Raw genomic sequence first — 27,826 nt, 5'->3', positions numbered from 1 at the left:
AAACAGCATCTAGAATATATTTTTTAAGGTCATATGAAAAGTCTATACTCTTCCCTTGTACAAATACTATAGCCATGGGTGAGGAAAATGAAGCGGCATAAACATTAAGCTCCTATCTCTAATAATTGTACTCTTTAGGCTGAGAAACTGATGAAGAGGAGTTGCACAGACAGTTATAGGAAGAGGAAATAAAGGCACAGGTGGAAGGACATGGGAAAGAAAAGTCAAGAGGAAAGAAAGATGTGTTTAAAACCCCATTGGCCTAAGGAGGATTAAGAACGCAAAATTTTTTGCTGTATCATTTTAATTTCCATGCATTGTGTATAAGCGGTATTCTCAACTATCTGACTGTGAACATGCATGCACTTTGTCTTGGTTTAGGGTATTTTTCATCTGGATGCTTCCAGTACTGGCAAATGAGCTCCCAAATGTCCTCTTTGCTTAATTAAGAACCTTTGATAGCTTCCAAGTTTTCTACCAATTTTTACTAGCCTTGCCCCTTGTAAGAAATATGCATCAGTAAATTAGTCATTATTCATCTGACTTGTAAATCTCTGCTAACTGTGACCAGGTAGCAGCTGTGCTACTGTGCACGGCCGTACAAGAGATGACAAACTCAAGTAACAATAAAGTCAGCGCAAGCAATCGCTATAAACTAAGAACTGCCTGGGATGAAGAACATCTTGCACTTTGACCCGACTGATTTCTGCTTGAAATTGCTGCTTCGTTGCGGCGCGAAATGTTGCTTCACAGCGTCCCTCGCTCTGGCATCTGTCAACGTGCCCCGCTGCAGCAGAATTCAGCACTTTGTAGGGTCACACCTAGCGTGGACAAGGAACAAGCACAACCAAGGAAAGGCTTAGTAGTTAAAACGTGGCTGAAATTATTTTCGTCTGCGGCAAACGAAAGCTCTAGGGGAGGCGAAACCTGGAACTGCCTTCAGCCAGCCTTTGCTGTATGGAACCGGCTTACGTCGAGCTGCCGAGACGTTATCCCAACAGCGAACCCAGCCAGCAACCACCTGGCGAGCCCGGATCCTGCGGGGAGCGCCGCGGCGTACTGAAGGGAAAGCAAGAAATCGGCATTTGAGCCTAGAATTCAATGCCACACGTGTATTTTACACCAGAACGAGACTAGGCATCTTGGATTGCCTGAAAAGACAGGGAAATCACCCGTTTTGTGGGAGAGCGCTCAGTTTGCTGATACTACGTTTAATTAATAAGGGGGTTTTTTTGGTCCAAGTTAGAGCAAAACCCCATCCCCGACTATAGAATGCTTCCATAGCAATGCTACTTTTAAAACAGCAAAAGTTTGGTACTTATTACCATTTGCAAAGTACCTCTAAAAGCAACAGGTGCGATTAACTCCCCCGCTGTAGGCCGCGCCCGCGGACGCCCGAGCGTCCAGCGCATGCGCAGGCCAGAACACCCGCTTCCCCCCCCTCCCCCCAGCACGCATGCGCGACTCCCTCCCAGCCGGGCCCGGGCTGCGCATGCGCGTTGGGGGAAGAGAGACGGGCGAGCCCACGCCAGGGCAGACACCGCCCCTTTCTAGCAACTTCCCCGAAGAGCGACGTCATCAGCGCGCGCCGCGCCCCGACCGGGCTGTTTCCGCCCGGCACAGCGGGAGCGGGTGTCGCCAGCGGCTCGCGGGGCGGAGGGGCCGCTTGGAGCCGCAGCCGGACAGGCCGAGCCCCCCCCTGCCCCCCTCCTCCGCCATGTCGGAGAGCGCCGAGGGTCCCACGGGGGATCGCAGCCCCCCGGACCCCCCCGCCCAGGGCGCCGGCTCCGCCGCTGAGCCGCGGATCATCAAAGTCACGGTGAAGACTCCCAAAGAGAAGGAGGAGTTCGCCGTGTCCGAAACCAGCAGCATCCGGCAGGTGAGGGGCGGCGGGGCCGGCCGAGGGGGCGGGAGGGCGGGCAGCGGGGGCCTGGCGGGAGCAGCCAGGCCGGAGGGAGCGCCCGGGGCCGGCTGGATGGCGGCCCGGGAGGAGAGCCCAGGCCGCGGTTCCGCCCCCGGCGCTGCGGGGCGAGGGCCCGTCCCGGTGACAAAGCAGCTTCTGCTCGCCCGGGCGCTCCGGGGCGAGTACCGGGGCCCATCCCGGCCCGGGAGAGGACTGCTGCCGTCTGAGGAGAGCGGGGTTAACGAAAGAACTTCCCGCTTCATCTCCTCCTCCACCCCAGCTTCTCTCCTCCCTGTTGCGATGTCGGGAGCCGGCTCGGGAGGTGCGTGGAGCTCATTTTCCAACTGTGAGTCGTCCTGTGGAGCTGACTCAGCCTGCCCGGCCAGCATGACTCTCGGAAACGTGTGCAATCACCTGTGTCTCAGCGCTCTATTGCCAGTGGTTATCTTGATCTAAAACAGCGAGTAGGTTATGCAAAGATGCCTTCATTTTAGAGTAGACATGCTTTTAGGCTGCGTTAGTAAAATTTGCAGTACAAATAGATCACGCCTTCTGCTGTACTTAAATGTGCTGGTTATTGATATGGTACTTATCGTGGCTGTACCGTTGGATGACTCTGAATTATTAGGGTTTTCTTTGTATCCTTGTGGGAGTCTGTGTCCCATGGTGCCTTTGGCTCAACAGAAGAAGTGACACCTACTGAATCATCAACACTTATTTCCTGCAACTCTTCTGTATTTCTTAGAGGTTTTCCGTGCAAGTATTGATTAGAACTTCATTTACTTAAATTAGAAAACCACAAATCATAGAAGAGGTGTAATCAAAGTGTAATACAGAGGTTCTATAAACCCGGAGTCTCCTGCTTGTGAAGGATGTAGGCCTTTTGATGCTAAAGTACTTCAGAAAGTGAAGTTTCATTTTTTTCAAAGCTTGATTTTCCATAGAATTTCTCTGAAATCTCTCTGAATGGGGCAATTCAGTTCCACTTCACTTTGTTTTTTTGGTATGGTGGGTAGCTGCAAACCTCACCAAAAACAGGTTGCATGTGTGAGAGTGCCACTGGTGTCTAGATACAGAGCTTGAAATAATTCCTTATGGGTGAGCTGAAGGATATTGTGCAGTTATCAGAGGAAGGTACAAAAAATTAAGTAAAGGCTTCTGAGTGTAAGATGTAGTGCCAGCACCTTGACTAGAGTATCAAACTCATGCTGTGAAGAGAAAAAATGCTGATATTTTTTTCATGTTTTTACCCGTGGGTCTGTTTTAGATTCAGAGGTTTTTATGCCAGCATTTGGCTTATAAGCATCCTAGACATAAGTTTCATTGAGGTCTTCTCTGCAGCTGCCAGAGGGGTGAGACTACTCCCTTGTCTTCACAGGTCTTTTCATAGCTGCAGTATTGTATGCTATCAGCTACTCTCTGCAGGCTTAATCTAGGCATTTCTCTCAAAGGTAAAATGACTGTGTTTGCTTTTTAATATTGTCCACTGTTTCCCCAGCAATCTCAGTCTGATAGGGGTGCTTTTCACTTCTCTGTTCACCATAGATTTGTAAGCAGTGTCAGTGCAGTTTTTTTAAGTCTTTGCAGGTTTAGGGGAATTGTTTTGTTATGTTTTGTGAAAGAGAGATTCGTACATTGGATCTAACATGAGGATGCAGACTGCAAAATACCAAGTTGTGCATTCCGTGAATATTATAACTCTGAAACCGAATAACAAGCCTTGCTGTATATTTTTAACTGGTAGGCCAAAGAAGAGTGCAAATGTAGCAAATCTACATTAATAATTTCAGAAGCTTGCAGTTCTTGCAGAGAGTTATTGCCAGTCCTGTGATTATTTTAGAATTTCAGAGTAATGTTCATTTGGAAAAGTTACTGAAATTGAGTTTAGCTCCATGCAAGATAGATTTGGTTATTTTGTAGTTTCGTTTTGTTTTTTCCATTTTTGTTTACCTTCAGCGTTTTTATGGAATTTCTCTTCAGTGCAGCAACAGTTTTCAGTATTACTGTTTTTAACATCTTATAGCGTGTTTTTTAAACTAAGTGAACACATGAATGTTGTGCCTTCTGTGCTACACTAAATTATAGACAAAAAATCGTGACCTACTGAATTGTATCTGTAAATGTATACACTGTGTTGAGACTCTGCTTTTTGTCAAGTGGAGATCTCATAAAGTTGTATTCTCATGGAATTTTTAAAGATTGTCCTGCATACAGTTTAAAATTGCCAACAGCAGAGAAAACCCTAATGAATGAACAGCTGTGGCAGGGATGTCATAGTAAAATATTCTTCGTATTTATTTTAGACTCCAGTCAAATTCTTAATCTTGTGACTATAAACCTTGGCTATATAAGGCGGGCCAATTCCTGGGAGTAAGATTAGGTCAAAAGCTTAAGAAGTGGGGATTACATAGTGACATGGAGAAAAATGCTTACATTTAGACTTCTTGTTGTTAATGGGGTTAATCGTTCCATACTACTGGCAGGCTAAAAAGAATGTTAGCCATTATGTCTGCAGTCCAGTCATGATTGTATTCTGTATTACCTTTAATTTAAAGTTTGCTGAAGTCAAACAATTTAAAGGTGCTTAGCTAGAAGGTCAGATGAGAAGGAATTTGTGTGTTGGCAGCACCTCACATCTTAGTGTTTCCTCAGGAAACATGGATGTGGCCCAAGATCCTCCCAGTTAAGTTGAAGGATAAGACAACTTACACTGTCTTGTGAAAAGGAATATAGAGTGTAAGTTCTCAAAAAGAATCTCTACTGCAAGAATCTCATTTTACACATAATCCTTTTATGCCTGTTTCCAGTCTCAGGGGTTTGCTAGAGAACAGGCTAGTTCTGTTGCAAGTGCAATGCTTTCCACCAGTAGATTGCAAAGGGCTTTCATGGAGAAGGCAAGTGTTGCTAACCATTTCTTCTAAGTCAAAGCATGGAGGGAGGAGTGCGGTGGCATGCTGAAAGATGCCTGGAAAGGTTGGAACTGGCCACAACATGAGTCCCAAGCCCTTTCCACTAGATTGCACTGCTGCAGTTTTCTTTTATGGGCTACTAACCTTGTAAGCTCATCAAGAATCTGAATTTGTTTCTTGGTTTGTGAGTTTGGTTTGGTTGCAGAGATTTGAGGAAATAATTTGTTGTCAAACTAGCATGAGTCATTGGCAAGGGCACAGGAAGATAGTAACTCCATCAAGTCAGGAAAGATGGAATATGGAAGTCTAATTTTGGGTGTACTTTCTAGCTATGGTTTATGTGTTGCAAACCATGGGCTGTGTGCCAAAAGTGCTTTCCTGCTTGAAACCACAAGTTCGCATCCCCCTTCCTGTATAATGTCCAAGAATTGTGCAATGAAACCCTGTTTTCACTGACTCACTTTAATTCACAGTCATAAGACTACCCAGGATGATTCACCAGCAAAGGACACCACAGCTATCGGTGGTTGTATTGTCACATGTGTTTGGTTCCTTATCTCTTGGGTCAAGAAGACCCATAGCCATTAATTCTATTGTATAAGAAAACGCTGGAGCTCATCAAAGTTAGGCTCTGTTGAAACTGCTAGGCGTGGGTGTAAGAGAGACTAGAGTCCAGCTAATATGCTTAACTGCACGTGTTAATAGGAATGGCAGTTGAAAGTTTAAATGGTTGTGGGTGTGTTTTGGATCAGCAGTGCTGAACAAGGTAATGTAATTCGAAAATCTTCCTTTGTAGTAGACCTGTTTGAGGGACTGCTGGGAACATAAACTGCAGTTCAGCCCTCTAGATACAAACCTTTGCTTCCACGCCATCCGCTACTGTTTTCAAAACAGGGTTTGTTGTGGGAGGAATCAGCAACTTTGCTTTTTTATTGTCATCGAGATGAAGTTGTAGCTTAGTATTTTCAAAGCAGTTGAAGTTTTTAGGGGCCTGTTTTCTGTCACTTCTCAGTGAGAACTGGATGTTAATTTCCTGAGGCATCTTTCAGGCTGTTACTTTAATTTAATTTTTAAAGATGTCTTATTAAGCCAAGATTGAGAGGATTTGGGAAAGTATTTTTCATTTATTTGTTTTCTTCTTTTTAGTCCTTTTTCACAGCACTTTGTCATATGAATGGATAGTAGTGTTACCACAGTTGCTGTTTTTGATGTCAGAGAGTGAGTCAGCAAAAGCTTTTGAATCATTATGTGGTGGTAACATACCAAAGGACAGTTTGCATGTTAAGATTTTTATTTTGCCTGGAATTACTTTACCAGGCCCTTCCTAGGCCAACTTGTCAAATGGTCAGATGCAAAGAGATTAACGTTTACATAATGAATCTGCTCTGCAAAGTGGCAGTGCAAAACAGTCTGTTTAGTCTGCTGTTCTACTTCAAGTGTATTCAGATATTTGCTTCGTTCAATGACAAAATGTTTAACTAGCTCAGGTACGAGCATGTGTTCAGCACTGGGCATAAATGCTGTGGTGTCCACCCATACTTTTCAAAAGCCTTCAAAGGCAGTCAAGTTGAGCAGGTGTAATAGAAGTCCTAACTTGCTTTGCAAAACCTTTTTTGTGTTAACTCAGCTTCTTTTGTTCCACGTTGCTTGTTTGTTTTGAGCTGAGTATTGGTCTGAATTTTTTTAAGTTGTGTGAATGTGAGAATATGTGGCATTGAAATTGAGAGTGTAAACAAGAAGTGGTAGTGCGATTCCAAAAAAATGTGAACGTTCTCAGTGGTAATGTGGGCAAGGTGCTTCAACAAGGCTAGTTTGAATTTGGTGTAGTTCATGTCAATTTTACAAGTTGCCATGCTTTGAGGAGTCTGTGATGTTAAATTAATTTGCTCTGGGTAAGAATGCTTTCTCCTTTTATCCCTAGGGAAACCAGGCCTCTGTCCCAATATTAATATTGTTTCAGTCTGATTCCCATTGTGTTTCTCTCCACTGATTTGTGTAAGAATTACGTCTAAAACTGGTATCACTTTACATTGTTTTTATTGTATTCACTTACTGGAGGCGTACAATTAACTACTTTCTGTGAATATGCTAGGTGTTAGGTATGGTAACACATTCTTTATCTGTACAACTTCATGTCGTTTTCTATGCTCAGATATAACTGAACACCTTTGTAATATCAGAATGCCTAGTATTATTACAGTGAAGTAAAACTCATATTTTAGAACAGTAAAGCAAATCAGCTGAAACCATTACTTGGAGTGTTAAAAAGGAAGAGTCAGTGCAGTAGGAGAATTGGACAGAAAAGCGCGTAATTTCCAGTGACGCTAAGAACTCCTGCTTTTGGTTTACCTAAGTGACAAGGTATTTTAACTGTAATTTACTGAAAGTGCTGTTTAGTTCGGTTGTACAAACTCAAGATTTAAACAGTACCAAATTTTATTTTCTGGCAACTGCCTAAATCTGTATTAATTCCCATCATCATAATATCATTTCCTATATGCTCTTTGCTGTCTATTGCATATGTTTAATTTGAGGCTCTGAGGCGATACATACTACATTGATATTTATGGTTCTGTTCAGGGAAAGAAAATTGAGAGGATTGTCTTCACTGTTTATGCTGCATTTCACTACTGTAGTGCTATAGCACCTTATCCCCCAAATTATTTGTTGCCAGTAAGAGTGGTGGGAGTCCTATAAAAACTACACAGATAAGGTCTGTGGGAGTAAGAATGCAATTACCAGACATTTCTTTTGTCCTTTCGTTGTCTGAATTTAAAGAACTTCTGGATTTTCCCTTTATTGTGGAGGAATGGTCTTGCAGTTAACAAGACAATGGTCATTGTCTCTCATTAACAGTGAAAGACTAAGAATACTGAAGACGGGTGGTAAAGAGTCTTCTCCCCTCCTTATTGTGCAGTGCAACGGTAGTGACTTGTGCTGAACTCTGACCTAAGGCTAATCATCTTCCAGTATTGGTAGAGATCAGGTGATGCTGAAATCTGACTTATTAATCTTTTTGATTTTTAACTTTTTTTTTCCCTCCCCTCTCCCAGAAGCAGCATGTTAGATGCTGACAATTAAAAAAAGAAAAACCGACTTGTGTAGAAAATGGTTTTGGGATTCTGTTTTACATAGGTATAGATGATTCTCTTCCCCCTGCCTAAGCAAAAAAATAAATGTTGCAGACCTAATCTGTTATTGATAGTATCTTTGCATGTTAATACTAATCAGACTAATTTGCATACTGTCTTGCATGATAACTTAGGTTTTATGTGGTAGTCTTCTGTGAATGAAGTGTCAACCTTGCTTGGTTCTGCTTATACCTTGTCATTTCAGAAGTCCCAAGGTTGTGCTGAATGCAAGTGAAGCTGATAAAGAGACCTGACTCTTTTTGGCATCTCAGGTTTTTTATATAAATGTGCCTCAGCCAAAATTTGCACATTATTCTTGACAGCTTTATTATGTTGGCTGGAAAGAGATCTGTTGTGTGTGTGGATCATGCACTTACGTTGCTGTAGAGGTTGTTTTGGGAGTCCTGGTGCATTGGTTGTTGCATTCATGTCTTACTGTAGCATTTTTGCAGGTCGTTTAAATAGTATTACATGCAAGCAGGGAAAAGGAAGTGTGTAGCCTTTGATGCCTATATACTAGTAATACTAGATACTTTTTGATTATGTTCCATAAATGGTGTTTTGTTTCCTTGACTTGATAGGTAAATATCAGGTTCCAGAAATGTGTAACAGGGCTTGGTTTAAGATGAAGTAATTTGAAGAAAGCCATTAGACTATTAGAGGCTGTCCAGAGGCAGGCAACCAAGATGGTGAAAGGTCTCAAGGGAAAGACTTATGAGGAGCGGCTGAGGTCACTTGGCTTGTTCAGCTTGGAGAACAGAGTGCTCATCACAGTCTACAGCTTCTTCAAGAGGGGCAGTACACGAGGAGGTGCTGATCTCCTCTCTCTGCTGACACAAGGGAATGGAATGAAGCTGCATCAGGAGAAGTTCATATTGAATGTTAGGAAAAGGTTCTTCACTGATAGAGTGGTCAGGCACTGGAACAGGCTCCTCAGGGAAATGGTCATGGCACCAAGCCTGTCAGAGTTCAAAGAGTGTCTGGACGATGCTCGTTGTCATATGATTTAATTTTTGGTAGTCCTGTGAGGAGCAGGGACTTGGGCTCAATGGTCCCGATAAGTCTCTTCCAATTTGAGCTTCTATGATCCTGTGAATATTGTTATACTACAGCCTCCTGATGAGAATGAAGTTGTGGATCTCACTGCAACAGCATATTGTGGAAAATACAATAATAAATGGGTTTGGATAAATGACATTACTCTTTGATTTGGCACAGTATGGTATTTCTTTATTCTTGTTTATTAGCTTTGTACCAAATTCTGAATATTTCTGCTGTTTTTCTATTACTTTGGAATGTGTGTTAAGAATAATTAACCAGAAGAATGCAAAATAGGAAGCAACTGCCTGAATAGTTGCCCTGCAGAAAAGGGTCTAAAGTTTATAGCTGTTAAATAACTCAGCACTGTTACACGGATATTTTCCCACATGGATTTCTCACTTTTTCTTGTAAATAGGAATATAGCTTGCATGATGTGATGTTTATCCTTTTGTTCCACTAAGTATAGATAAGAACTGGTATGGAATGTTTTTGCCAGTTTTGAGCGCCACACTTACAAAACAGTGTAATTTGATTTGAAAATCCAAAGAGTGGTGGGAATGATAGGATTAGAAAACATAACCCTCAAGGAAAGATTAGCCTTACTGCAACCTTTTATTCTGAAGAGAACAACAATCTTTGTGTTGTCCATTGTGGTCAGGGCAACAAAGAAATAGGGTAGTAGAACACTGGAATAGGTTTATTTGGAAAAAAGTCACTGAGGACCTTGGAGAACAGATTCGGTAAACATGTCAGGAATAACTCAGGTAAGTAACCTGCTTTGGGAAGTAATGGACTGAGTGACTTTCTGGAATACTTGCCAGTCTGAATATTGCTAGTATAAAGGCCAATTTAAAAGTTGTTTCCCCAAAAACTGGAACTAACTGTGTGAGCAGACTTTTAACTAATGAAAGACAGCTTCCTACCCAAACATGGAGACTTCTTACCTCTGTTATCTCTCAGACTGTCCTTTCCCCACGCCCCCCCACCCCCATCCACTATAAACTTTTTCAGTTAGAGACTCACCTTCAAAACATGATACAGTGGGATTTTACTCTTTCGTTCCTGCCTATTGTAAAATGTAATTTAATAATAACTAATTGCAAGATTAATATTTTATTTTCCTATATGGAGTGAGAAATCCATAGGATGTTAGGGATGTTTTTTAAAGTAACATGGCCAATTGAATTTTAAAATGTGAAATAGACTGAAGTTCTGAAGGACTTCCTAACTGCCTGCGATTGTTTTAAAAATACTTAGCCTACTGACTGGTCATGTTGAATAAATTTATCTGGCTTTCTGATAATGAAGTCATTCCTTAGTGTTTTTCTTGGATGTGGGGGGGGTTTTTTAAGTTTTGTGGTGGGGTTTTTTTTTGTTTTTTTTTGTTTTTTTTTTTTTTTAATTTCAGTGACAGCACTTTTGTAGATAATAGTAAAACTCAGTCAAAGCATAACCTGGTTATTATTGTCTAGGAAGGCAAGAAGGTGGCCTTCCATGTTCAGCTGTTTTAATGAGGGTATGATTTCCTGGTCAGCAGAAGAATGTGGCTATTCACCATGCCCTGGGCTACAAATGCATTTCATGTAACTGTGTTTTGTGTTGAATGAGAAAGCAGAGCCACTTTTGCCTGTGTGGAAAGGATGCTATTTTTGACACATGAAAAGCAGCAAAAATATGTCTGAAAAGATACTTCTCTCTTCAGTTCCAGCAAAAGTGTAGACAGATTTATTGTACTTGTGACAGTGCATGCTCAGTCTTTCTGCAATGGATAGCTTCAGTGGGGTGTGTATTAGTGTATACTCGCTGGTGTGTAGTTATATACGTATTTTACAATGTACATATGTGTGTGTATATATAAGTAGTACATATATTAGTACATATTTATTGTCATGGAAGCGTGCTTGATTGAAGCCACTGTAGTCTTTAAGTGGAATAAGATTTTTGTTATTGCTAGTTATATAACTAGCGATCGAGATGTGAAACTCTTGATTTCTATTGTAGAAAAAAGTAACTATTTCCCATCTTCCTATGGACAAAAAATATTGAGAAAATTTAATAAAGTATTTCTAGATTGTAAAGTACAATGTGCAGTGCAAGTAGAGTGATACATTATGAGAACAAAAGAACTTGTCCTTCAATCATTTTTAAAAATATAGTTCAGTGTTCACTTACATAAATGTGTAATATTAACTTTTTTGTTTAGTTCAAGGAAGAAATCTCTAAGCGTTTCAAGTCTCACACTGATCAGCTTGTGTTGATATTTGCTGGAAAAATTTTAAAAGATCAAGATACTTTGTCTCAGCATGGAATTCATGATGGACTCACTGTTCACCTGGTTATCAAAACACAAAACAGGTAACCTTACTGATGGGTGATATCTTCTGTTTACCTCTCAGAATTAAAAATACTGTGAATTCTTAATGTGACAGCTTTCTGTTGGGCAAATGTAGGTTTGACTAAATAACTTTAATCAGTTCCTTAGTTACAGTGGTCTTTTTGTTGGTTTGTCTTGTATTTTAATTTGGTTACTGTTTCTAAATGTAAGTCTCTTGCTTTGTTGTTACTGAACTTTTTGGTTTTAGTTTCTGAGTGCTGGCTGTGTCTTAGTTACCAAATCTCAATATATGTTATGCAGCTTTTCTTTTCATGTGTGAAAACTTCAAGTGAATCCTTACTCACTGTTTTGGTAAAACAAGGAAATAAAATTATGAGATAAATTAGTTGCACTAAAGCAGTTATCTGGCTGAACATAAAGACTTGGATTTTAGGATCTTTTTTTTTTGGTGATACAATTTTAATGTGCCCATTACTTTCTGTGAAATGCTCAGAAGGAGGAGTCTGAACTAAAAAATCCTTTTGGTGAGTAGAGTAATGTTATCCCTCAATTTAATCTAGCTTGCTTAGTCAATAACATGTTGTTTGTTCTAGAATGAAAGTGTTCTTCCTCCTCTTTTACTTCAATCTTTCCTGCTTGTCTTCAGGATCTCCTTCTGTGGGAAAATGTCCTATGATAAACGAAAGAACATAGAATTTTTGAGAGACAGGAAATATACTTTCCTTTTCCAAGCCTCACAAAGTCACAGAGGCCTATTAGTAACATTAGCATTAAATTTAGGCACTTTTTGACATTAGTAGCATTAAATGTAGGCACCTGTTGAAATGGACGTCTTCAATTCCATGCTTATATCCTGCGGGAATGATCTTCTCTGTCCTGGAGTCTTGCTTCTACCAAAACACTTTTGCTTGCACTGGCAGAAGTCTCTCTAGTCTGCTCTGTGCCTCCCTAGCCTGAAATTTAAGCCCAATAGCCATCACAATCTTGTATACAGTATTAGCTGATATTTCAGTTTTGTGCTTTTTGCATCTGAACTAGTATTCTGTTATTGTCATGACTTTTGCTTTTTTGCTTTTGTGGCAGAGTGGCTTCATAAGTAATGATAGCAGGATGCTTTTACCTTGCATAGATTGGACCTATAATAACGACTCATAGTGATATACCAGTGCTAGTTTCTGATACCTTCTTTGCACTTTGCCTTTGGCCAAAGGAGCACCCATGCATAATGCCACGTTTATGGCTTTTGGAGAATTTTTGATATCCCTGTGTCAGTCCTATCAGCATTGCAATCCATGTCTCCTCTCTCTCCTGCTTTTTTAAAATAACTTTACAAGAGTGTATTACTGTTATTTTCAGAATGTTTTAATCACGTCTCCAACAAGGAAGTACAAAAAAAACCTACAGACCCTTTGCATGTATCTATACTATCTTCAAATGATACTTGCTAGCTTTGCCCAAATAAACTAAAAATATGCTCATAAGACCTGCTGAAGAGAATTGCCAGCACAATGAAAATCACTTTTGAGAAGGTATAGTCCTGAGAAGGTATTGTCCTGAACCTGAACCATCTCAATGTTCTTCTTACTAAAATACCTGGATTTTATGCTTGACTCAAAAGGCAAGACTTACAGCCTGCTGATGTGGCCCACCAAGTGCTGATTTTCAGCCATGAGCATCAAGATCAGATTGCTCCCAGCCGCTTTATGCTTTGCCATTTACTTTTCTGTTAACAGTTGCTGCTATTGTTGCTGCCATATACCTGAATAAACAAAAGTTCTTTTCTAAAACTAGACCTGAAGATGATCTTTTCCCTTCTAAACAATATTAGATGTGTAACTTTTAAACAGGAATCCTCATGCATCCCAGCTGATGCTTGATGAAAAAAGATAATTTTATTATTATGTGCTACATTTTCCAGAATGATACAGGCTTCCAGTGTAATCTTCTGACCTGGCCTATGCAGTGCCAGGCTAGCAGTGAGTGATTAGCAATGGGCAGTGAAAATGCCTTGAATTTCTGAATACAGAGTTCGAAGTCAACACCTGTAATTTTTCACAAGCAACAGGGTTCCTCCTTTGCAACATAATGGCAAAGTGGATATAAAGACTTGAGACTGACAGACTGGACACTCAAACTGTTTTCTTGAGGATATATACCCCCAATTTCCATAGAAGCACTGTGAACTGCAGGTTTTCAGTTTAATCTACTTTTTGGTCTTGCTTTGAGAACCTTTCTTGTCCAGATGTGAAGAGTTGCAGTTGCTTCTCAAAATAGTTTCTCCGTTGAAAAACCAAATAGCGTTTTATGCTGCTTATTTTCCTTTTACTTATGGAGCAAAGATTTATGTGTTTTCTAGACCAAAGGAAACCAAATATCTCTAGCAGAAGATCCACAGTCAGTATATGGTCTGTAATCTTTCTCATTGAAGTTACAGCTGCTTAGCTAATGTTAGTCATCTCGTGTTCAAAGTTTGCAGTTGCTATTAATGTTACAGAATATTAATGCTTGTCCTTCTCAGGAGCTGAGAGTTTAACCCGATGCCTTGTCTCGGGGCAGCTTATGTCAAAGCCAAGTATTCAGGTATTCCCTTTCCTGGATTGTTAGTGTCTGTCTGGAAGGTTTCCTCTAGAACTGTTTTTCATTCAGCAGAATCTGTGTGTGTTTTGATAGACCTGAAAGTGAACAAAAGAGGAATACAAATTAAAATACACAAAACCAAATTAACAGGAATCACTATGGACTTAAGTTTTAGAAGAACTGTTAAATCTTGTGGACTCAAATTTATTTCTTCTCCTTCACACCCAGAACATCAGTAAGATCTTGAATGAGGCAATTTGGTCCTGTGGTGCCATATACCATCATGACTTGGCCTGCCATGTTTTATTTACCTATTTACAAGAATGCTGGTTCAAATCAGCAGAGTGCACCAGTAGATGCGCTACTTATAAGCGATGTTGATTATTTGGTGAAAGAACTTTAAAAGTGTGCAAAGTGTTTCATTTTTCCTTTGGTTTCTGTCTCTGGTTTTGGTAGATGATGTCTGGAGTCAGAGAACTTTTAGAAACCTCAGGGAAGCCTCTAGACCAGAGGCATCTCTTGGGCTTGTTTTTTTGTTGTTGTTGTTTTTGTTTGTTTGGGGTTGGTTGGTTTGCTTGTTTGTGTTTTTTCCAGTCTTTGCTTTAGTGAAACAAGCACAGAATTTTACTATACCCGAAAGGTATTCTGAAGTGAACTAATGTATGGAATTTAGTGTACTGTTGTGGTTTAACTCAAGCTAGCAATATAACCATGATAGCTGCTTGCTCACTCCCCTCCCAAACCACCCCTGAACATGGAAGAGAATCTAAAGGAAAGGGAGAAACTTGGATTGAGATAAACACAGTTTAATAAAATAACAAAATAACACTAACATACTACTACTATTACTAATATAAAATGGAAATAGAATATAAAATAAAAGATACTCAGTGCAATTCCTCATGAACTCCGTCCACACCAAGCAGCCAGTCCCAGGAAGCAGCACCTGGTCCCAACAGCCGATCCCAGGAAGAGAAGAGAGAAAAAGGCAGAAAGTCCCAGAGGCCTCTGCAAACCACAGGATGGCAAAAGGCCAAATTAAAGTAACTCCTAAACAGAACTCCACCAAAACAGAGCAGGAACCAGAATGTGTCTCTGTCCCACTAGTCAGAAAATCCTGACTGTCCCTACATATGTAGCATGATGCTAATGGCATGGAATATTCTCATTGATCAGTCTAGATGTCAATCAAGGTCTGCCCCATCCATGCCCACCTTGCCAGCTGCCTCACACCTGTGGGCAGAGTGCTCAGAACATCCTTGGCTCTCAGACCAGAGCAATTACAAACACTAACTCTGTGCTGGGGTGTTATCTCTTGTTCTCAAACTAAGTCCATAAATGACCATGCTAGCTATGAAAAAGGAAGATTTCTAACTGCATGAATAAAATCAGCTCACTTTCAGTCAAACCAGCACAACTGTCAAATCCACAAATCTTTGTGTAAGGTCTGAATTCATGGTTTCTACAAGTTTTTTTTATGCCGTATTCTGCAAATACAAGCATTTATGATATTGATTGTTGGACGAGACTGGAGAACTGATTTGGGCTTCAAACTAGTGTCTTTTCGTTTGAATAGAGACCAGGTTAGTTTTACACAGGCTTAGCTTTTTGATCTCAATAATACTGGTTTTAACTTTGTGTAACTATGTTTTTGCCCTGTTCTTGAAATCTTAAAGGTTATTGAGATTCTGATATTTGTAAGACATTAACTGAATTTCACATTCAGTAAGGCATCCTATTAAAGATGCGGATGAAATAAATCTGTCATTAAATCTTGCTAGGCTTTATTTCTTTAAGCCCTGGGCATGTAATCAGTAGTATTGGAGTACAGTGGAACAAGGCAAGGATCCTTAAGGTAAAGACAGAGGAAACAATTCATTGGTGGTCATCACAGGGGTAGTGCAAGAAGGCAGTAATAGCTGCAGTGGTGTCCATCCTTTTAAAGTTTCAAACTACTATTCTGAAAAAACGATGATAATACAGATGTCTGAGAAACATTTTGTTGGTGGTGGTTTTGTTTATTTGTTTTTGTTGTTACAGGAAGCCATCTAGAGATAATAAGTGTGATTTTTGAGAAATAAAATGCAAATTAAGATTCTCAAGTATGACACTATTCGTGTCTTTAATGGCATTATTTAAACTAACTTTTTAAACTTGCTTCTTTAGATCACAAGACCATGCTGCTCAACAAACGAGCACCACTGGGAGTACTGCTACCACCTCAACATCAAGCAGTAGTACCTCAACACCAGCTTCAACAAATAGTAACCCTTTTGGCTTGGGTAAGGATATTTGTTAGGTAGCATGGTGGGTGTCTTCCCTTGGATTCAGGTAATTGTCCCTGAAGCTTTATTCTAATGTAGACAGAACTTATTTAAAAAAACAACAACAAAAAACCCAAGACACACACACACAAAAAAACCCCAAACAAACAAAAACCCAACAAAAAAAGCCTACAACCACACCACCCAAAAAAACTGGTTACAGATATCTGTGGTATTGGTTGTAGAAGATCAGTAGTTTATCAGTTGTTTCCTTAATTTTATATGCAGAACTTCAGACTTGTGCTGTTCTGCCTTCAGTAGTAAGGTGCCACTGATGATATATCCTGGCACTATGGGTGATGAAACTCCTTCCAGTGTCCTTGTGCTCTTAAAAGTGCATCTGAATTGCTGTGAGCAAAGTATTGATGAAGTTGGACCTGTAACATGAAGCCAAGATCTGGAATAGAAGTAATAAAATTGCTGCTAATCTTACAATTCAGTATTTCTGAAGCTCCAAGTCTGATAGCATTATCTATTTTCTCTTTTATGAATAAATAGGTTGCAATCCGTTGACTTAAAAATACTATCTATTTCCATAATCACAGTGGAGTTACTGGTTCATTGTTCTTCATCTCATTTGCTTTCATGGGGTGGGGGAGAGGTAGAATTGGAAAGCTAACCATAGTAAGCAATTGCTTTTTTAGGTGTAAACAGTTCTTCAGACTGACTAGTACCTTCTGAAAATTTTTGTTTGGGCTCAGCAGAGGAAGCAAGTTCAAGGCATTATTAGTTCTTGATGCCTTAGTAAGAAGAGCAGCTCTAATATTAATTAGAATAGGGAATATGAGTCACATTGAGAGATCTCTCTTGGCTATAGTCAAACCAAGAGGAGATCGATAAATGCTTTGGAAAGTGTTGGGGGTGGGCAGAACCTAAGGTCCAAAAACTCAAACATTCCTCATATCTTAGCTGTGGCAAATGAGAGAAAAACTATTAGAATTGTATCAAGTTATATTTCAGATGCAGTTTGTTGGATTTTTAGTTATGTATCTTGTTATTTAAAGAAGCAAACTCTTAGTGGGTAACTCCTTAGCAGCCTTGCAAAGGTGGAGTTTTCATTGTTTTGAAGTGTGGGATATGTTCAGTTACTTTGTATTTTGAAATAATTTGGATGTGTTTAGATGTATACTAGAAGCTGAAAGTTCAATTATATTTTTTCATCCCCTTAAAGGTGGCCTCGGAGGTTTGGCAGGTCTGAGTAGCCTGGGCTTAAATACATCAAACTTTTCAGAATTGCAAAGTCAGATGCAACGGCAACTTATGTCCAACCCAGAAATGATGGTTCAGATAATGGAAAATCCATTTGTTCAGAGCATGCTTTCAAATCCTGACCTGATGAGGCAGTTAATTATGGCTAATCCTCAAATGCAGCAACTGATACAAAGAAATCCAGAAATCAGCCACATGCTGAATAATCCAGATATAATGAGACAGGTAATGTAGAAAGAACTCTAAGTTCATGACCTTCAATTATACTGTAACTGTGAACAACAGAGCAGAAATTTGACATGCTTAGTTGAGTGCTTTAACATCTTTGAAGTATTTTAGGCTTGTTAGAAAATCCGTAAAAGGTTGCTTGTAGGCAACTGATGTTTGTATTTCTCGTTGTTAATGTCCAAAATAGACTGATAATTCAGAAAATCTGCAGTATAGTTTTGAAAGACATTGAAGACTGTGTAATCCCATCTGAGGTTAGAGCTGGATATCCCTGTGTGTACTTGAAGCCTTCTGTTGTTTAGCCAACAATGAGTTTACAGAAAGTAATAATAATCCAAAATACTACACATCTTAATTTTATTTAACTGTAGGTACTTCTGAGTGCTTTTAAAATTAGATGATATGTCACATATGCTGTGTGGCAGAAGGTATCAAGAAAATATAGGTATTTCTTTTAAAGTTCATATTATAGACTGTCTGTTGTAATTATGTTAAAAATGATAGGAGTATATTGTGTTGAAAAGATGAAGAAAGAATAGTTCGTTTGAGGTTTTTCCTCTGTTTAGGCAGTGCTTCCTGACCCAGCCAGCATAGTGACAGTTGTAGAACGCTGGCTAAATATCTAATTCAGTTGACTCCCACTAAGCTGACATCTTGATTTGACTTAAGTCATAATTTGGAACTGGGTTAGACAGTGGGAACCGAGATAATGCCAAATGCTGATGTTTTCACTTCAGAATGGATTTCTTATTAATACAGATTAAATGTTTCACTTCCCTAGACACTTGAACTTGCTAGAAACCCTGCAATGATGCAGGAAATGATGCGAAACCAAGACCGAGCCTTGAGCAACCTTGAAAGTATACCAGGGGGATACAATGCCTTGCGCCGTATGTATACAGATATTCAGGAGCCAATGTTGAATGCAGCACAGGAACAGGTGAGAAAAGATTGGAAATTCCACTGAAAGTAAATATTTTTTTTAAAAAAGCATGTAAGTAATGTACGTTTCCAAATGTGTACTTGACAAAACTCGTATTGTAGCTTAAAGTCACTATGTGGCCTCTTGCTCTTGAGAGGAAAGATCTTTAAAAATTCTGTGCTCTTCTAAGCTTAAAGAAATACAGATATCACTTTGTGTGTTTGAGAAGCTGATGATTTTCTGTTTTACTTAAATTTGAATTCCTTTAATTGTTTGCCTTAATTTTTCCTGGATCTCAGAATTTTAAGGGCGTGTTTAGTAACTTGGAACTTAACATGGGAAGAAAAGGCTTTTAAGTTGGAAACCAGTATGATCTTACTGTGATCAAAGTACCAGTGTAGTAGCAATAGTGCTTTTGAAAAGAGATGTGATTTAATTTTTTTGGAGGTGCTTGTATTTCTCAGTGTTGGCATCTTTTCAGAATATTTACAATAAATTACTGTAGGATGGTGAGTATAACTGATATCAACATTTATCTTCATGAGTAATTTTGGAAGGGTAACTTGATGTTTATAGGAGACTTAAAAACTATTTGCTTTAGTAGTTGAGACATTGTTTTTCCTTCCTCTGTAGTTTGGAGGTAACCCATTTGCTTCTTTAGTAAGCAATGCATCAACAGGAGGGGACAGTCAGCCATCTCGTACAGAAAATAGAGATCCTCTACCAAATCCCTGGGCTCCTCAGTCCAGCTCGCAGACTTCCACAACAAGCACCAGCACCACTGGTGAGAGCGGTAACAGTAGTAGTGCTGGAAATAGCGCCTCTGACAGTACGGGACAGAGCTCAACAGCACCAAATTTGGGACCTGGACTAGGAGGTGTGTTTATTGTTGCAATTGTATATATTTACATGTACTTGGGAGTTTGCTGAAATGATTCTTTCATTAGAACGAGTTTTTGATTCCATGTTTTTATTGCTATTATATTAACTTACGTAGAGCATTTGACTAGTATCAAAGTCCTCTGTAGAAAAAAAAACTTGAAAAGTAAACTATGAATGAAAACAGTACTTGTGTGCTGCCTTAAAATAACAAAGGTAGAGAATCTTCGAATGAATGATAGTATCTTTCCTGTTTGGAGGCAAATGTGAAGACAGCTAATAATGTAGATACTTTGTGGGACTGCTTGTTTGGATACAACCTCTGTCTTAACTTTTAAGGTAGATGCATCTATGTAAGCAGAACCACATTGAATTTTATTTAAAGGGATAAAACTCTTAGAAATGAAGTGGTTACACCTTGGGTTTATGTAGTCTAATTCGTGTCATGATAGTAAGCATGTTTATTAAACTGACCTTTTACTTTTTTTAAGCTGGTATGTTCAATACACCAGGCATGCAGAGCTTATTACAGCAGATAACAGAGAACCCACAACTTATGCAGAACATGTTGTCTGCACCCTATATGAGAAGCATGATGCAGTCATTAAGCCAGAATCCTGATCTTGCAGTGCAGGTAAATGCATTTGGTGTAGTAATATATGCAATGAAGCAAAGAAACAAAAGTTCAATGTATGATACAGTTAAATTTTCACTTGTGCGAACATCTCAAGTCGTTTGTAGTGAATGGCCCAGTTTTTAATGTTAATGCCTAACTCACTGAAATTATTAGCTACTTAAATTTAACAATTTGTTGTAGTGAGCTGCTTCAGTTTGTATTTGGCCATCATGCCAGGTATGCTTCTAAAATAACTTGTAAGTTTTTGTATGTTTTCTACAGCCCTAAACTTGTGACTCAGCATAAGAACGAATTAGTTATACAAAATATGTTTTGGTTGTAAATTAAGGTAGATCTTCCAGTAAATAAATACCCTAGTAGCCTGGGAGGAGAGAAGTGAAGGGTGGGGAGGTGGTGCCCAATCTAGGCATTATTCTGGTTTTAACTTCTTTTGTGACTAACTGTAAAAGTGCAGATGCTGTTCTATGAATGGTATCGTAGAAGTGCTTTCAAATGTTACTTGAAGTAGTAATATCCAAAGTCAAATCCTGAACTGAGATTAAAATGATGTTATCTTTTCTGTATTAAATACTCACTGGGAAAATATCCCTGACTTCAGGTGATACTCCTGGGGAAACTATCACTTAGATCTGTAGTGGATGCTGAGCAGAAAAGGACTTTCTTGTAACATAAACGAGATTGTCTTTGCAGGTATCTGGCAATTCATTCACTTAAAAGACAAAAAAACCCTAACCAAACAAAACCAAACCAACAATAACAGCCCCTGCCCCCCCTTTAAAAAGTAAAAATAATCCCTGCAATGTGTTCAGGTTGGTGGTTCATAACAAGTTTTGGCAAAAGAGATAGATTATTATTATTCTGTCAGTCTATTTTCATAGATTATTACTGTGTAAGAAGTTGTCTTAAAAGCCTCTATGATTTTTACTGCATGATCTTTGAAGTTAAATATTTTTGTCTAATAGATGATGTTGAATAATCCTTTATTTGCTGGAAATCCTCAACTTCAGGAACAAATGAGACAACAACTTCCTACTTTCCTTCAGCAAGTAAGATTAAATACTAGCTGTTAATAAAAGTGTGCAAGTCAATGACCAATATTTTCAATAAATTGATGCTTTCTTTGATTTGGCTAAAAGCTAGATTTTGTAATATATTTTCATTAGCTTTAGACAACAGGTTAGGTTGTCTCTTGCTAATAAGTTCTTGCTTCGTGTCTCTATTCCTTTCGAAAAGTTAACCTGACTTTTAGTGGGTGTTTTTAAACGTTGCTAGCACAACTGCCTAGATTTGCTCATTTATTTGTTTAGAAGAAATAGTTGTCTTGCTGTGCACCAGTCAGAGATCACCTGTTTGTGACGTGATTTGTTTTGCAAATAAAAAGATTAGTACTTTTCCCACTATCTTGCTATGCTTTTCTCGTACCTCTTCAGATGTGCCTTAAGTATTTGGGTAAGCAGATCTTAACAGCATCCCCTGAAAGACCCAAGTCATTAATTCAGAAGAAGTGACTTCTGAAGTTTTTTTGCCTGTAAAGATTGCTCTACCACCATCTTCCCCTCCAAACAACACTGTGCTTGCAGCCCAGGTATCTGTTTGATTCTAGCTGCTGCAGTGTACAGTAGTACTGGCTTCCCTATACAGGAGCAAGCAAGATTTTTTATTTTTATTTTTAAAAATTTTTTTACAAACTGAAAACTTAATCTAGTGCCTGAGTTCCATAATTAGGCAGTCCCTGCAAATCAGACTAAATATGTGTTGCCAAGATCTGATTGCGCACAGGCGGTTTTGAGTAAAATAATTAACACATACATGAGTTAAAGAAGCAAGTTCAGTATTCAGAAGAAACTGTTTAAATCAATTCAAGCACATGAATAGCTGTAGTGTTTCATAATCCCACTTCTTTGTGATGACTCAGTAATATCTGAAGAGCATGTGTGTTTTGAAATCTGTGAATAAATGGTAATTAATGAAGGCACATTAGGGAATAATTTGTTTCCTTTGGGTGTCTCTGTCAGTTTCACCTTGGGGTTTACCTCCACAGCTAGTTCTCCATTGTATTCACTATGTTAGGTCAGATGATCAGCAGCATCAGCAGGTGAAGTGGCGGAATACCCAGTTAGGGTATTCTCAGAATGTTGACAATATTGCAACTTATACTTCCCTGCTTATCTACTGGCATGTGTATTATGGGCTTGAGTGGCAGAAACTGTTTCATGTTCTTCTACATACTGGAAAGCATCTTTTGCAATAAATGGCAATTGCCCAGCAGAGCTAGGAAAACTCATCTGTGAGCGACTGCATCTGCAGCTTTTACACAAGTCTTAACAAGGATTGCTGCTGCTTAACAACTGGAATTAATAACATTAATAGAGACAAGATCCAGGTCACCTAAGTGCTCTGAGAATTGTTGGGCCGTCATTTCTGTAAAACAGCTCCAAATATCAGACAGTAAGTTGTGATTTAAATGTTTGCTTAAAGTAATTGGAGTAGCTTTCTTTGGAGAACCCAAAATGTTTTCCTCTTTAAAATCTGGGTAAGCTTTGCCAGCTATATATTTAGTTATTCTCTGACTTTTAGGTATCAGAAAGATAAAAATCCAAGAGATAAATGGAGAGTATTAATAACTTGCCATGCTTAAGTCTCGTTATGCACCTGTATTCCAGACTGGAGTTCTTCATTTCCTATTCTGCAATTCTGCTCTGTGTGTTTCTGTGTGAATAAAAAATGTTTTTGCAGCAGAAGGAATATGGTCTAGTTGCCCAGTGAAGTCTGCTAAGATACATTAAGCCTGTCCGCTATTTGAAGTAGGTCTTGCTACCAAGACTGTGTTGTGACTGAAACACATGATTTTTACTTAGCTGTGACATCTAAGCAGAGGTGAGCATAGGCCATTAGTTTTGGTTTTGGGTCTGTAATCTCAGAAATGAAAAGGGTTTGCCTTTTAAATTATCTGTGGAGCCAGTGAAAGCCAGTTTTTAATTGAACTCACAGTAGAATGAGAGCCTTTGAATATTGTAAGTTTGCTTGCTAGTATGTTTTGCAGTGTATTTGTGTTTCTGTGTGGTGTGAGGGCACTACAGACATGAAGACATGTGCAAATAGTCATGCTCAAACTGATGTGATCTGAATTGAGTTATGAAAAAGAAATATTGTATAACTTTTTCTTAGGTATCTATTGGCCAAGTTTTATTGTGTTCAGTGTTGTTTCTCACCAGTAGTATGATATAGGAGATTAATTCTAGAATGATGTTGGACTAATATGGTCCCATGCTTTGAAAGATGATGCAATCTGCTAGAAGAGGTAATGAAAAATATTCTTCCTGTGTGCTGCTTATTTGAAAAGCTTTGTCCACACCTAGAGAGTTCATTGATCACTTTCTATAAAACTTGGGGGGGGGAGGGGGGAAACAAAACACAAACCTAAAGGATTTAATGTAAATATTCGAAGATAAACTTGAAAAACAAGTTCTGAAATTGTTGGACTCTATTAAACATCTAGTGGTAAATATTAACTTTGAACATCTGCATATGATTAAGAGTTTCTCTCCTTTTCATAGATGCAGAATCCTGACACATTATCAGCTATGTCAAACCCTAGAGCAATGCAGGCTTTGCTGCAGATTCAGCAGGGCTTGCAAACACTAGCAACAGAAGCACCGGGCCTTATACCAGGGTAAGAATTGGTCTTACAAATTTAGACAATAACTTTTCTCTTGTGTTATGTTGTCATTCTTTCTGCACATAGGGATTTACACAGGTTTTATTAAAAGACTCTTCCTCCTGCCTTTTTTAGTTCAAGTAAATTTGTTTTAGAATCCGTTCCATTTTTGCCTGCCATGTACTTTTAAACAGGGATGACTCTGGTCTTTGTCTTAGTACTTCAGTTAAATTGTCACCTACTTGTTGACAGGATTTTCACTCAGTAATTAAATAAATGAGGAGAGACAAGCTAATATTTATTGTTTAAGTGGTGTATTTATTTTTCTGTCATTTATGCAGATTCAATCCTGGTTTAGGTGGATTGGGAAGCACTGGAGCTCCAACAGGGTCCACTATACCAAGTTCTGTTCCCAGTGAAAATACAAGTCCAGCATCAGGAACTGCCGAACCTGTTCACCAGCAGTTTGTCCAGCAGATGTTGCAGGCACTTGCTGGTGCAAATACTCAGGTAAAGTACATCACTGTATTCTACAGTTCTTTAATTCTTCCTTTATTTTTTTGTGGCAAACCACCAGAAAGGGAGCTGATAGTTGAGGGGAGAGCTCCCTGGATACTTCTCGTTAAAGCAGGGCAGAGGAGGCTTAAAAGTGCTGTAGCAGCCATGCAAGTAAATGCTGGAAAAAATCAAATTTGTGGAGAAGTGTCCTCTGCGCAGTTGATTTTTATGTGCTTACCTTCATACCCTTGAATTTTTGAAATGCTTGGAAAGATTGAGGCAGAATGAGGTGATAAGGTTCACTGACAAGTGAAGCATGGGCTCAGACAAGAGAAAGGCTTAAGCACATTGAACACTGTTAGCGCTGTGCTTTTTGTCTCTATTGCTGTTACTCTCTAGCTGTGACTAAGCCTCTGTCCCACGCTTCAGCACAGCCACACTCTACTTACTTGGATCCTGCATTCGTTGTGTGGCTTCACTGACATTCTGCAGGTCCAGACTGCAGTGCCTGTTGTTACTGCACTGAGTGGGATTAAGGGTTTTCAGAGAGTTCCAGAAGTCGACTAAAGGTCACAGCTTTGCCAGCAGTCATAGGGTGGTGAGCAGGACCAGCTTTAAGGGTGACGTGCTGTTAAGTGTTGAGAGTGCTGTGTGAAACAGCACCCTGCCGCTGGGGTAGGTACCCGGTGTAATGGCAGACTGCTGGTGGCGGGGCAGTCCTGCTGCTTCCTCCTCTGCTGCCACAGGGTGTCAGTTCAGCTCACTGATCTGACAGACTTTTTTCCCGTTGTTGTCTAACCATGAGAAAACGTCACTGTAGGAAACCATATTCTCATACCTTTTCAGTTCTTATGCTGTCAAGTCTTACACTACTGAGTGAACATTCAATTTAGTTTTGCTTGGGGGAAGCAGGTGGGTGGCAGTTCTTAAATTCCAGGTTATGTCTTTACATCGTCTTGATTTGGAAACATATGCAGATTTTAAATACTGGTAGCAATTTCTTGATATATGAAACTGTTGAATTAGAACAAAAGGAAAATTAGCAGTAGCTGCACAGGTTTTGTGTTGATATCTAGATCAACTCATTGGTTTCAAAAAGTGATTTCTTGGTATTACTCCAGCATATTATTTTCCGAGAATTGTTCTGATTCAAAAATGCCTCTGAAGATCATACCACTGAAATAATGCAGAATTTTCCATGAGTTTGTGTGAGCAGGATCATCCCATAAAGCACAGCTGTCAGTTTGCTCTAGGCTGAAGCTTTCAAACCATTAGAATTTTGGTAATTTTAGGCAACAAATACTTGGAGCACTAAGAAAGAGGTGATTTTCATGTCAAGGCAAAAAAAGCCTGTGACATTCACTATTGTAGGCAGTGACATCATAATCCTTACTGTTCCACATTACTAGGTTGAAGTCTGTTTCAATTAAAATACCTATACTCACTTTTAAGAAACTGTTCATGGGACATAAATTTACCCAATTTAATTTTAATCATTTTTTATCAAACAAGCAGCTTTCCCTGTAGTTCAATAATGTAATGTAAATGTAGGTACTCTTAAAATTTGAAGCTGCTCTGACTTGTTAAAAAAATAATTCAATTGTGAATTGAATTTATATCATAGCGTAGTTTTAGGATCTCAAAAAAGGTGTTGTCAGAAATGAGTAAAGACAGAGTGGTGCACAACCAACTATGTTTAAATCCTGTACTTTGCTAAATGTGTATTATGTTTTTATAGCTTGAGATCTTATTCTTAGCAGTTACAAAATCCAGAAGTTCGATTTCAGCAACAACTGGAGCAGCTGAGTGCAATGGGCTTTCTGAACCGTGAAGCAAACTTACAAGCGCTAATAGCAACAGGAGGAGACATCAATGCAGCCATTGAAAGGCTGCTTGGCTCTCAGCCTTCATAGCAGTGTTTCTTTAACTTGAAAAAATGTAATTTATTTTTGATAACAGCTCTTAAATCTTTAAAATATTCGCTTTATTTCATTCTGACTATGGGGATTGTCTTAACTAAAATTGATGCATTTTAAGGTGGAGTGCAGTAGTTTTCTTCAATGCATTTTCACTCAGTTGCATGCATCACACTTCTTTTGTTCTGCATTATTTGTGATTTTTTTTTTTTGAAACTATCAGCTTTCACAGTTGGGTGAACAGGTTTTGTTAGGCCTACAACTGTCCAATTTATTTACTACTTAAACATTAGCCTTCAGTAGTAATTTATGTAGAATTCAAATTAAAAAGGAAACAGATTAATTGAAGCTACGATTTTTGGGTACCAATACTGCTTACTGTGATTTTGGCATGTTGTTTTGTTTTGTTTTTTGCTAGCAAATTGCTATAAGATTTATACCACCCGAGTAATCTAACATTTTTTGCTTTAATTTGTATAAAATATAAACACAATATATACAATGGATACAGCTAATTTCTAGAGATTTACACATTGCAATAGAATGAGATTATAAGTAATGCAAAAAAGCCAGGAAAAAAAAAGAACATGTTTTTGGTGTAGAATCTTCCAGCATCTTTGGTAACCATCTCAGCAAAAATGCTTAGGCAAGTTCAGTTAAAATATACTAGAATTACTGTTCTGGTTATCTCTTTACATCAAACTGTACAGAAACTTGCATTGTAACATTGTCTCAATAGTCACAAAGATTGTCAATTACCTTTATCATTGTGCAAACTAAAGGGGATCTGCCTTGTGCTCTGGAACTGCTTCTAAGGCTTTTTGGCTTGTTCCATTGCAGTTCTAACATTAATTCTCATTTGTAATTGGAAACTTACTTTCATGGTCTTGTGATATTCTAATTACTTTTGACCACCATGTAAAAAAATACTGTATATCTTTAGAGTTTTTATTGGTAGTTACTTCTCTTGTGCACTGGTAATAAATGAATGAAAAAATCTTCAAGCATCTTGTCTCGGTGTGTTTGCAGTTGATCATTACCTAGAATTCCAGATGACTGACCAGCTTAAGAGTTTGCATTTGTGTGTATGCTCGGGGAATATTCACAGCTCTGGGCTAAGATTAGTAAACAACTCTTGGAGTGCGAGAGTTGAATAAATGATGTTGAATACTACTAGCTTAGATATCGTGGGGGTAGCAGAATAAAAGATGCTATGTGTGTTACTGAATGGCATCTGCTTTTTATTGGTCTTCCACGTCAGTGTAGTTGTGAACATGCTCACTGAATTTCTGTATTGATTTTAAACATTTGGTTTGAATGGTCTTTTTCTTTTGAATGTACAAGCAGAAATTCGGTCTGCTCTAAAATTATTGCTTGCAAATGCTTTAAAATTACTAGTTCTAACTCAGTTTTTCATCAGTTGGAAGAAAAATTATAATGCGATATAAACGAGGAAGTTGAGCACACTTCAGCATACAGTGAAATTTAAAAAACTTTTGGCAAAGCCATGTATGCAGTTTTGTTGGCAGTAACTGCGTTGTATTATCACAGAAGTTTCTCTCACTGTCCAGTAGTCTTGTCTTGTAGTTTGCCAGGAAGAGCAAATACTGCTGGTGCATGGTACTGGGAAAACTTACAGAAGATGTCTTTGTTGGCAGC

At 38.9% G+C, this 27,826-nt stretch overlaps 1 protein-coding gene across 2 annotated transcripts; it reads left to right on the top strand.

The window, feature by feature from the left end:
- The first annotated feature begins 1,582 nt into the window (after positions 1-1,582).
- On the top strand, positions 1,583-27,171 carry UBQLN1 (ubiquilin 1). Of its 2 annotated transcripts, none has more exons than XM_065656421.1 (11): positions 1,583-1,879; positions 11,188-11,339; positions 16,063-16,178; positions 17,392-17,654; positions 18,439-18,597; positions 19,213-19,456; positions 19,950-20,092; positions 21,058-21,141; positions 23,653-23,768; positions 24,095-24,263; positions 26,012-27,171. In XM_065656421.1, exons 1-11 carry the CDS (start codon positions 1,718-1,720, stop codon positions 26,162-26,164), a joined length of 1,761 nt encoding a protein of 586 aa, XP_065512493.1. In that variant the 5' UTR covers positions 1,583-1,717; the 3' UTR covers positions 26,165-27,171. The 2 variants fall into 2 exon arrangements, with proteins under 2 accessions (XP_065512493.1, XP_065512494.1); XM_065656422.1 differs by having other exon boundaries at positions 1,638-1,879; positions 26,009-27,171.
- Positions 27,172-27,826: the final 655 nt, after the last annotated feature.

Source organism: Caloenas nicobarica, chromosome Z, assembly GCF_036013445.1.
Source record: "Caloenas nicobarica isolate bCalNic1 chromosome Z, bCalNic1.hap1, whole genome shotgun sequence".
Lineage (NCBI taxonomy): Eukaryota > Metazoa > Chordata > Aves > Columbiformes > Columbidae > Caloenas > Caloenas nicobarica.
The sequence above is the reverse complement of the archived record's forward strand: the minus strand, read 5'-3'. Positions and strand labels throughout refer to the sequence as shown.

What these genes read in the sequence shown, in the direction of transcription:
- UBQLN1 (XM_065656422.1), top strand. Translation starts at nt 1,718, where the DNA reads ATGTCGGAGAGCGCCGAGGGTCCCACGGGGGATCGCAGCCCCCCGGAC. An exon ending in AAACCAGCAGCATCCGGCAG is followed by an intron (nt 1,880 to 11,187) that starts GTGAGGGGCGGC and finishes TTTTTTGTTTAG; the next exon opens with TTCAAGGAAGAAATCTCTAA. An exon ending in GCACCGGGCCTTATACCAGG is followed by an intron (nt 23,769 to 24,094) that starts GTAAGAATTGGT and finishes TCATTTATGCAG; the next exon opens with ATTCAATCCTGGTTTAGGTG.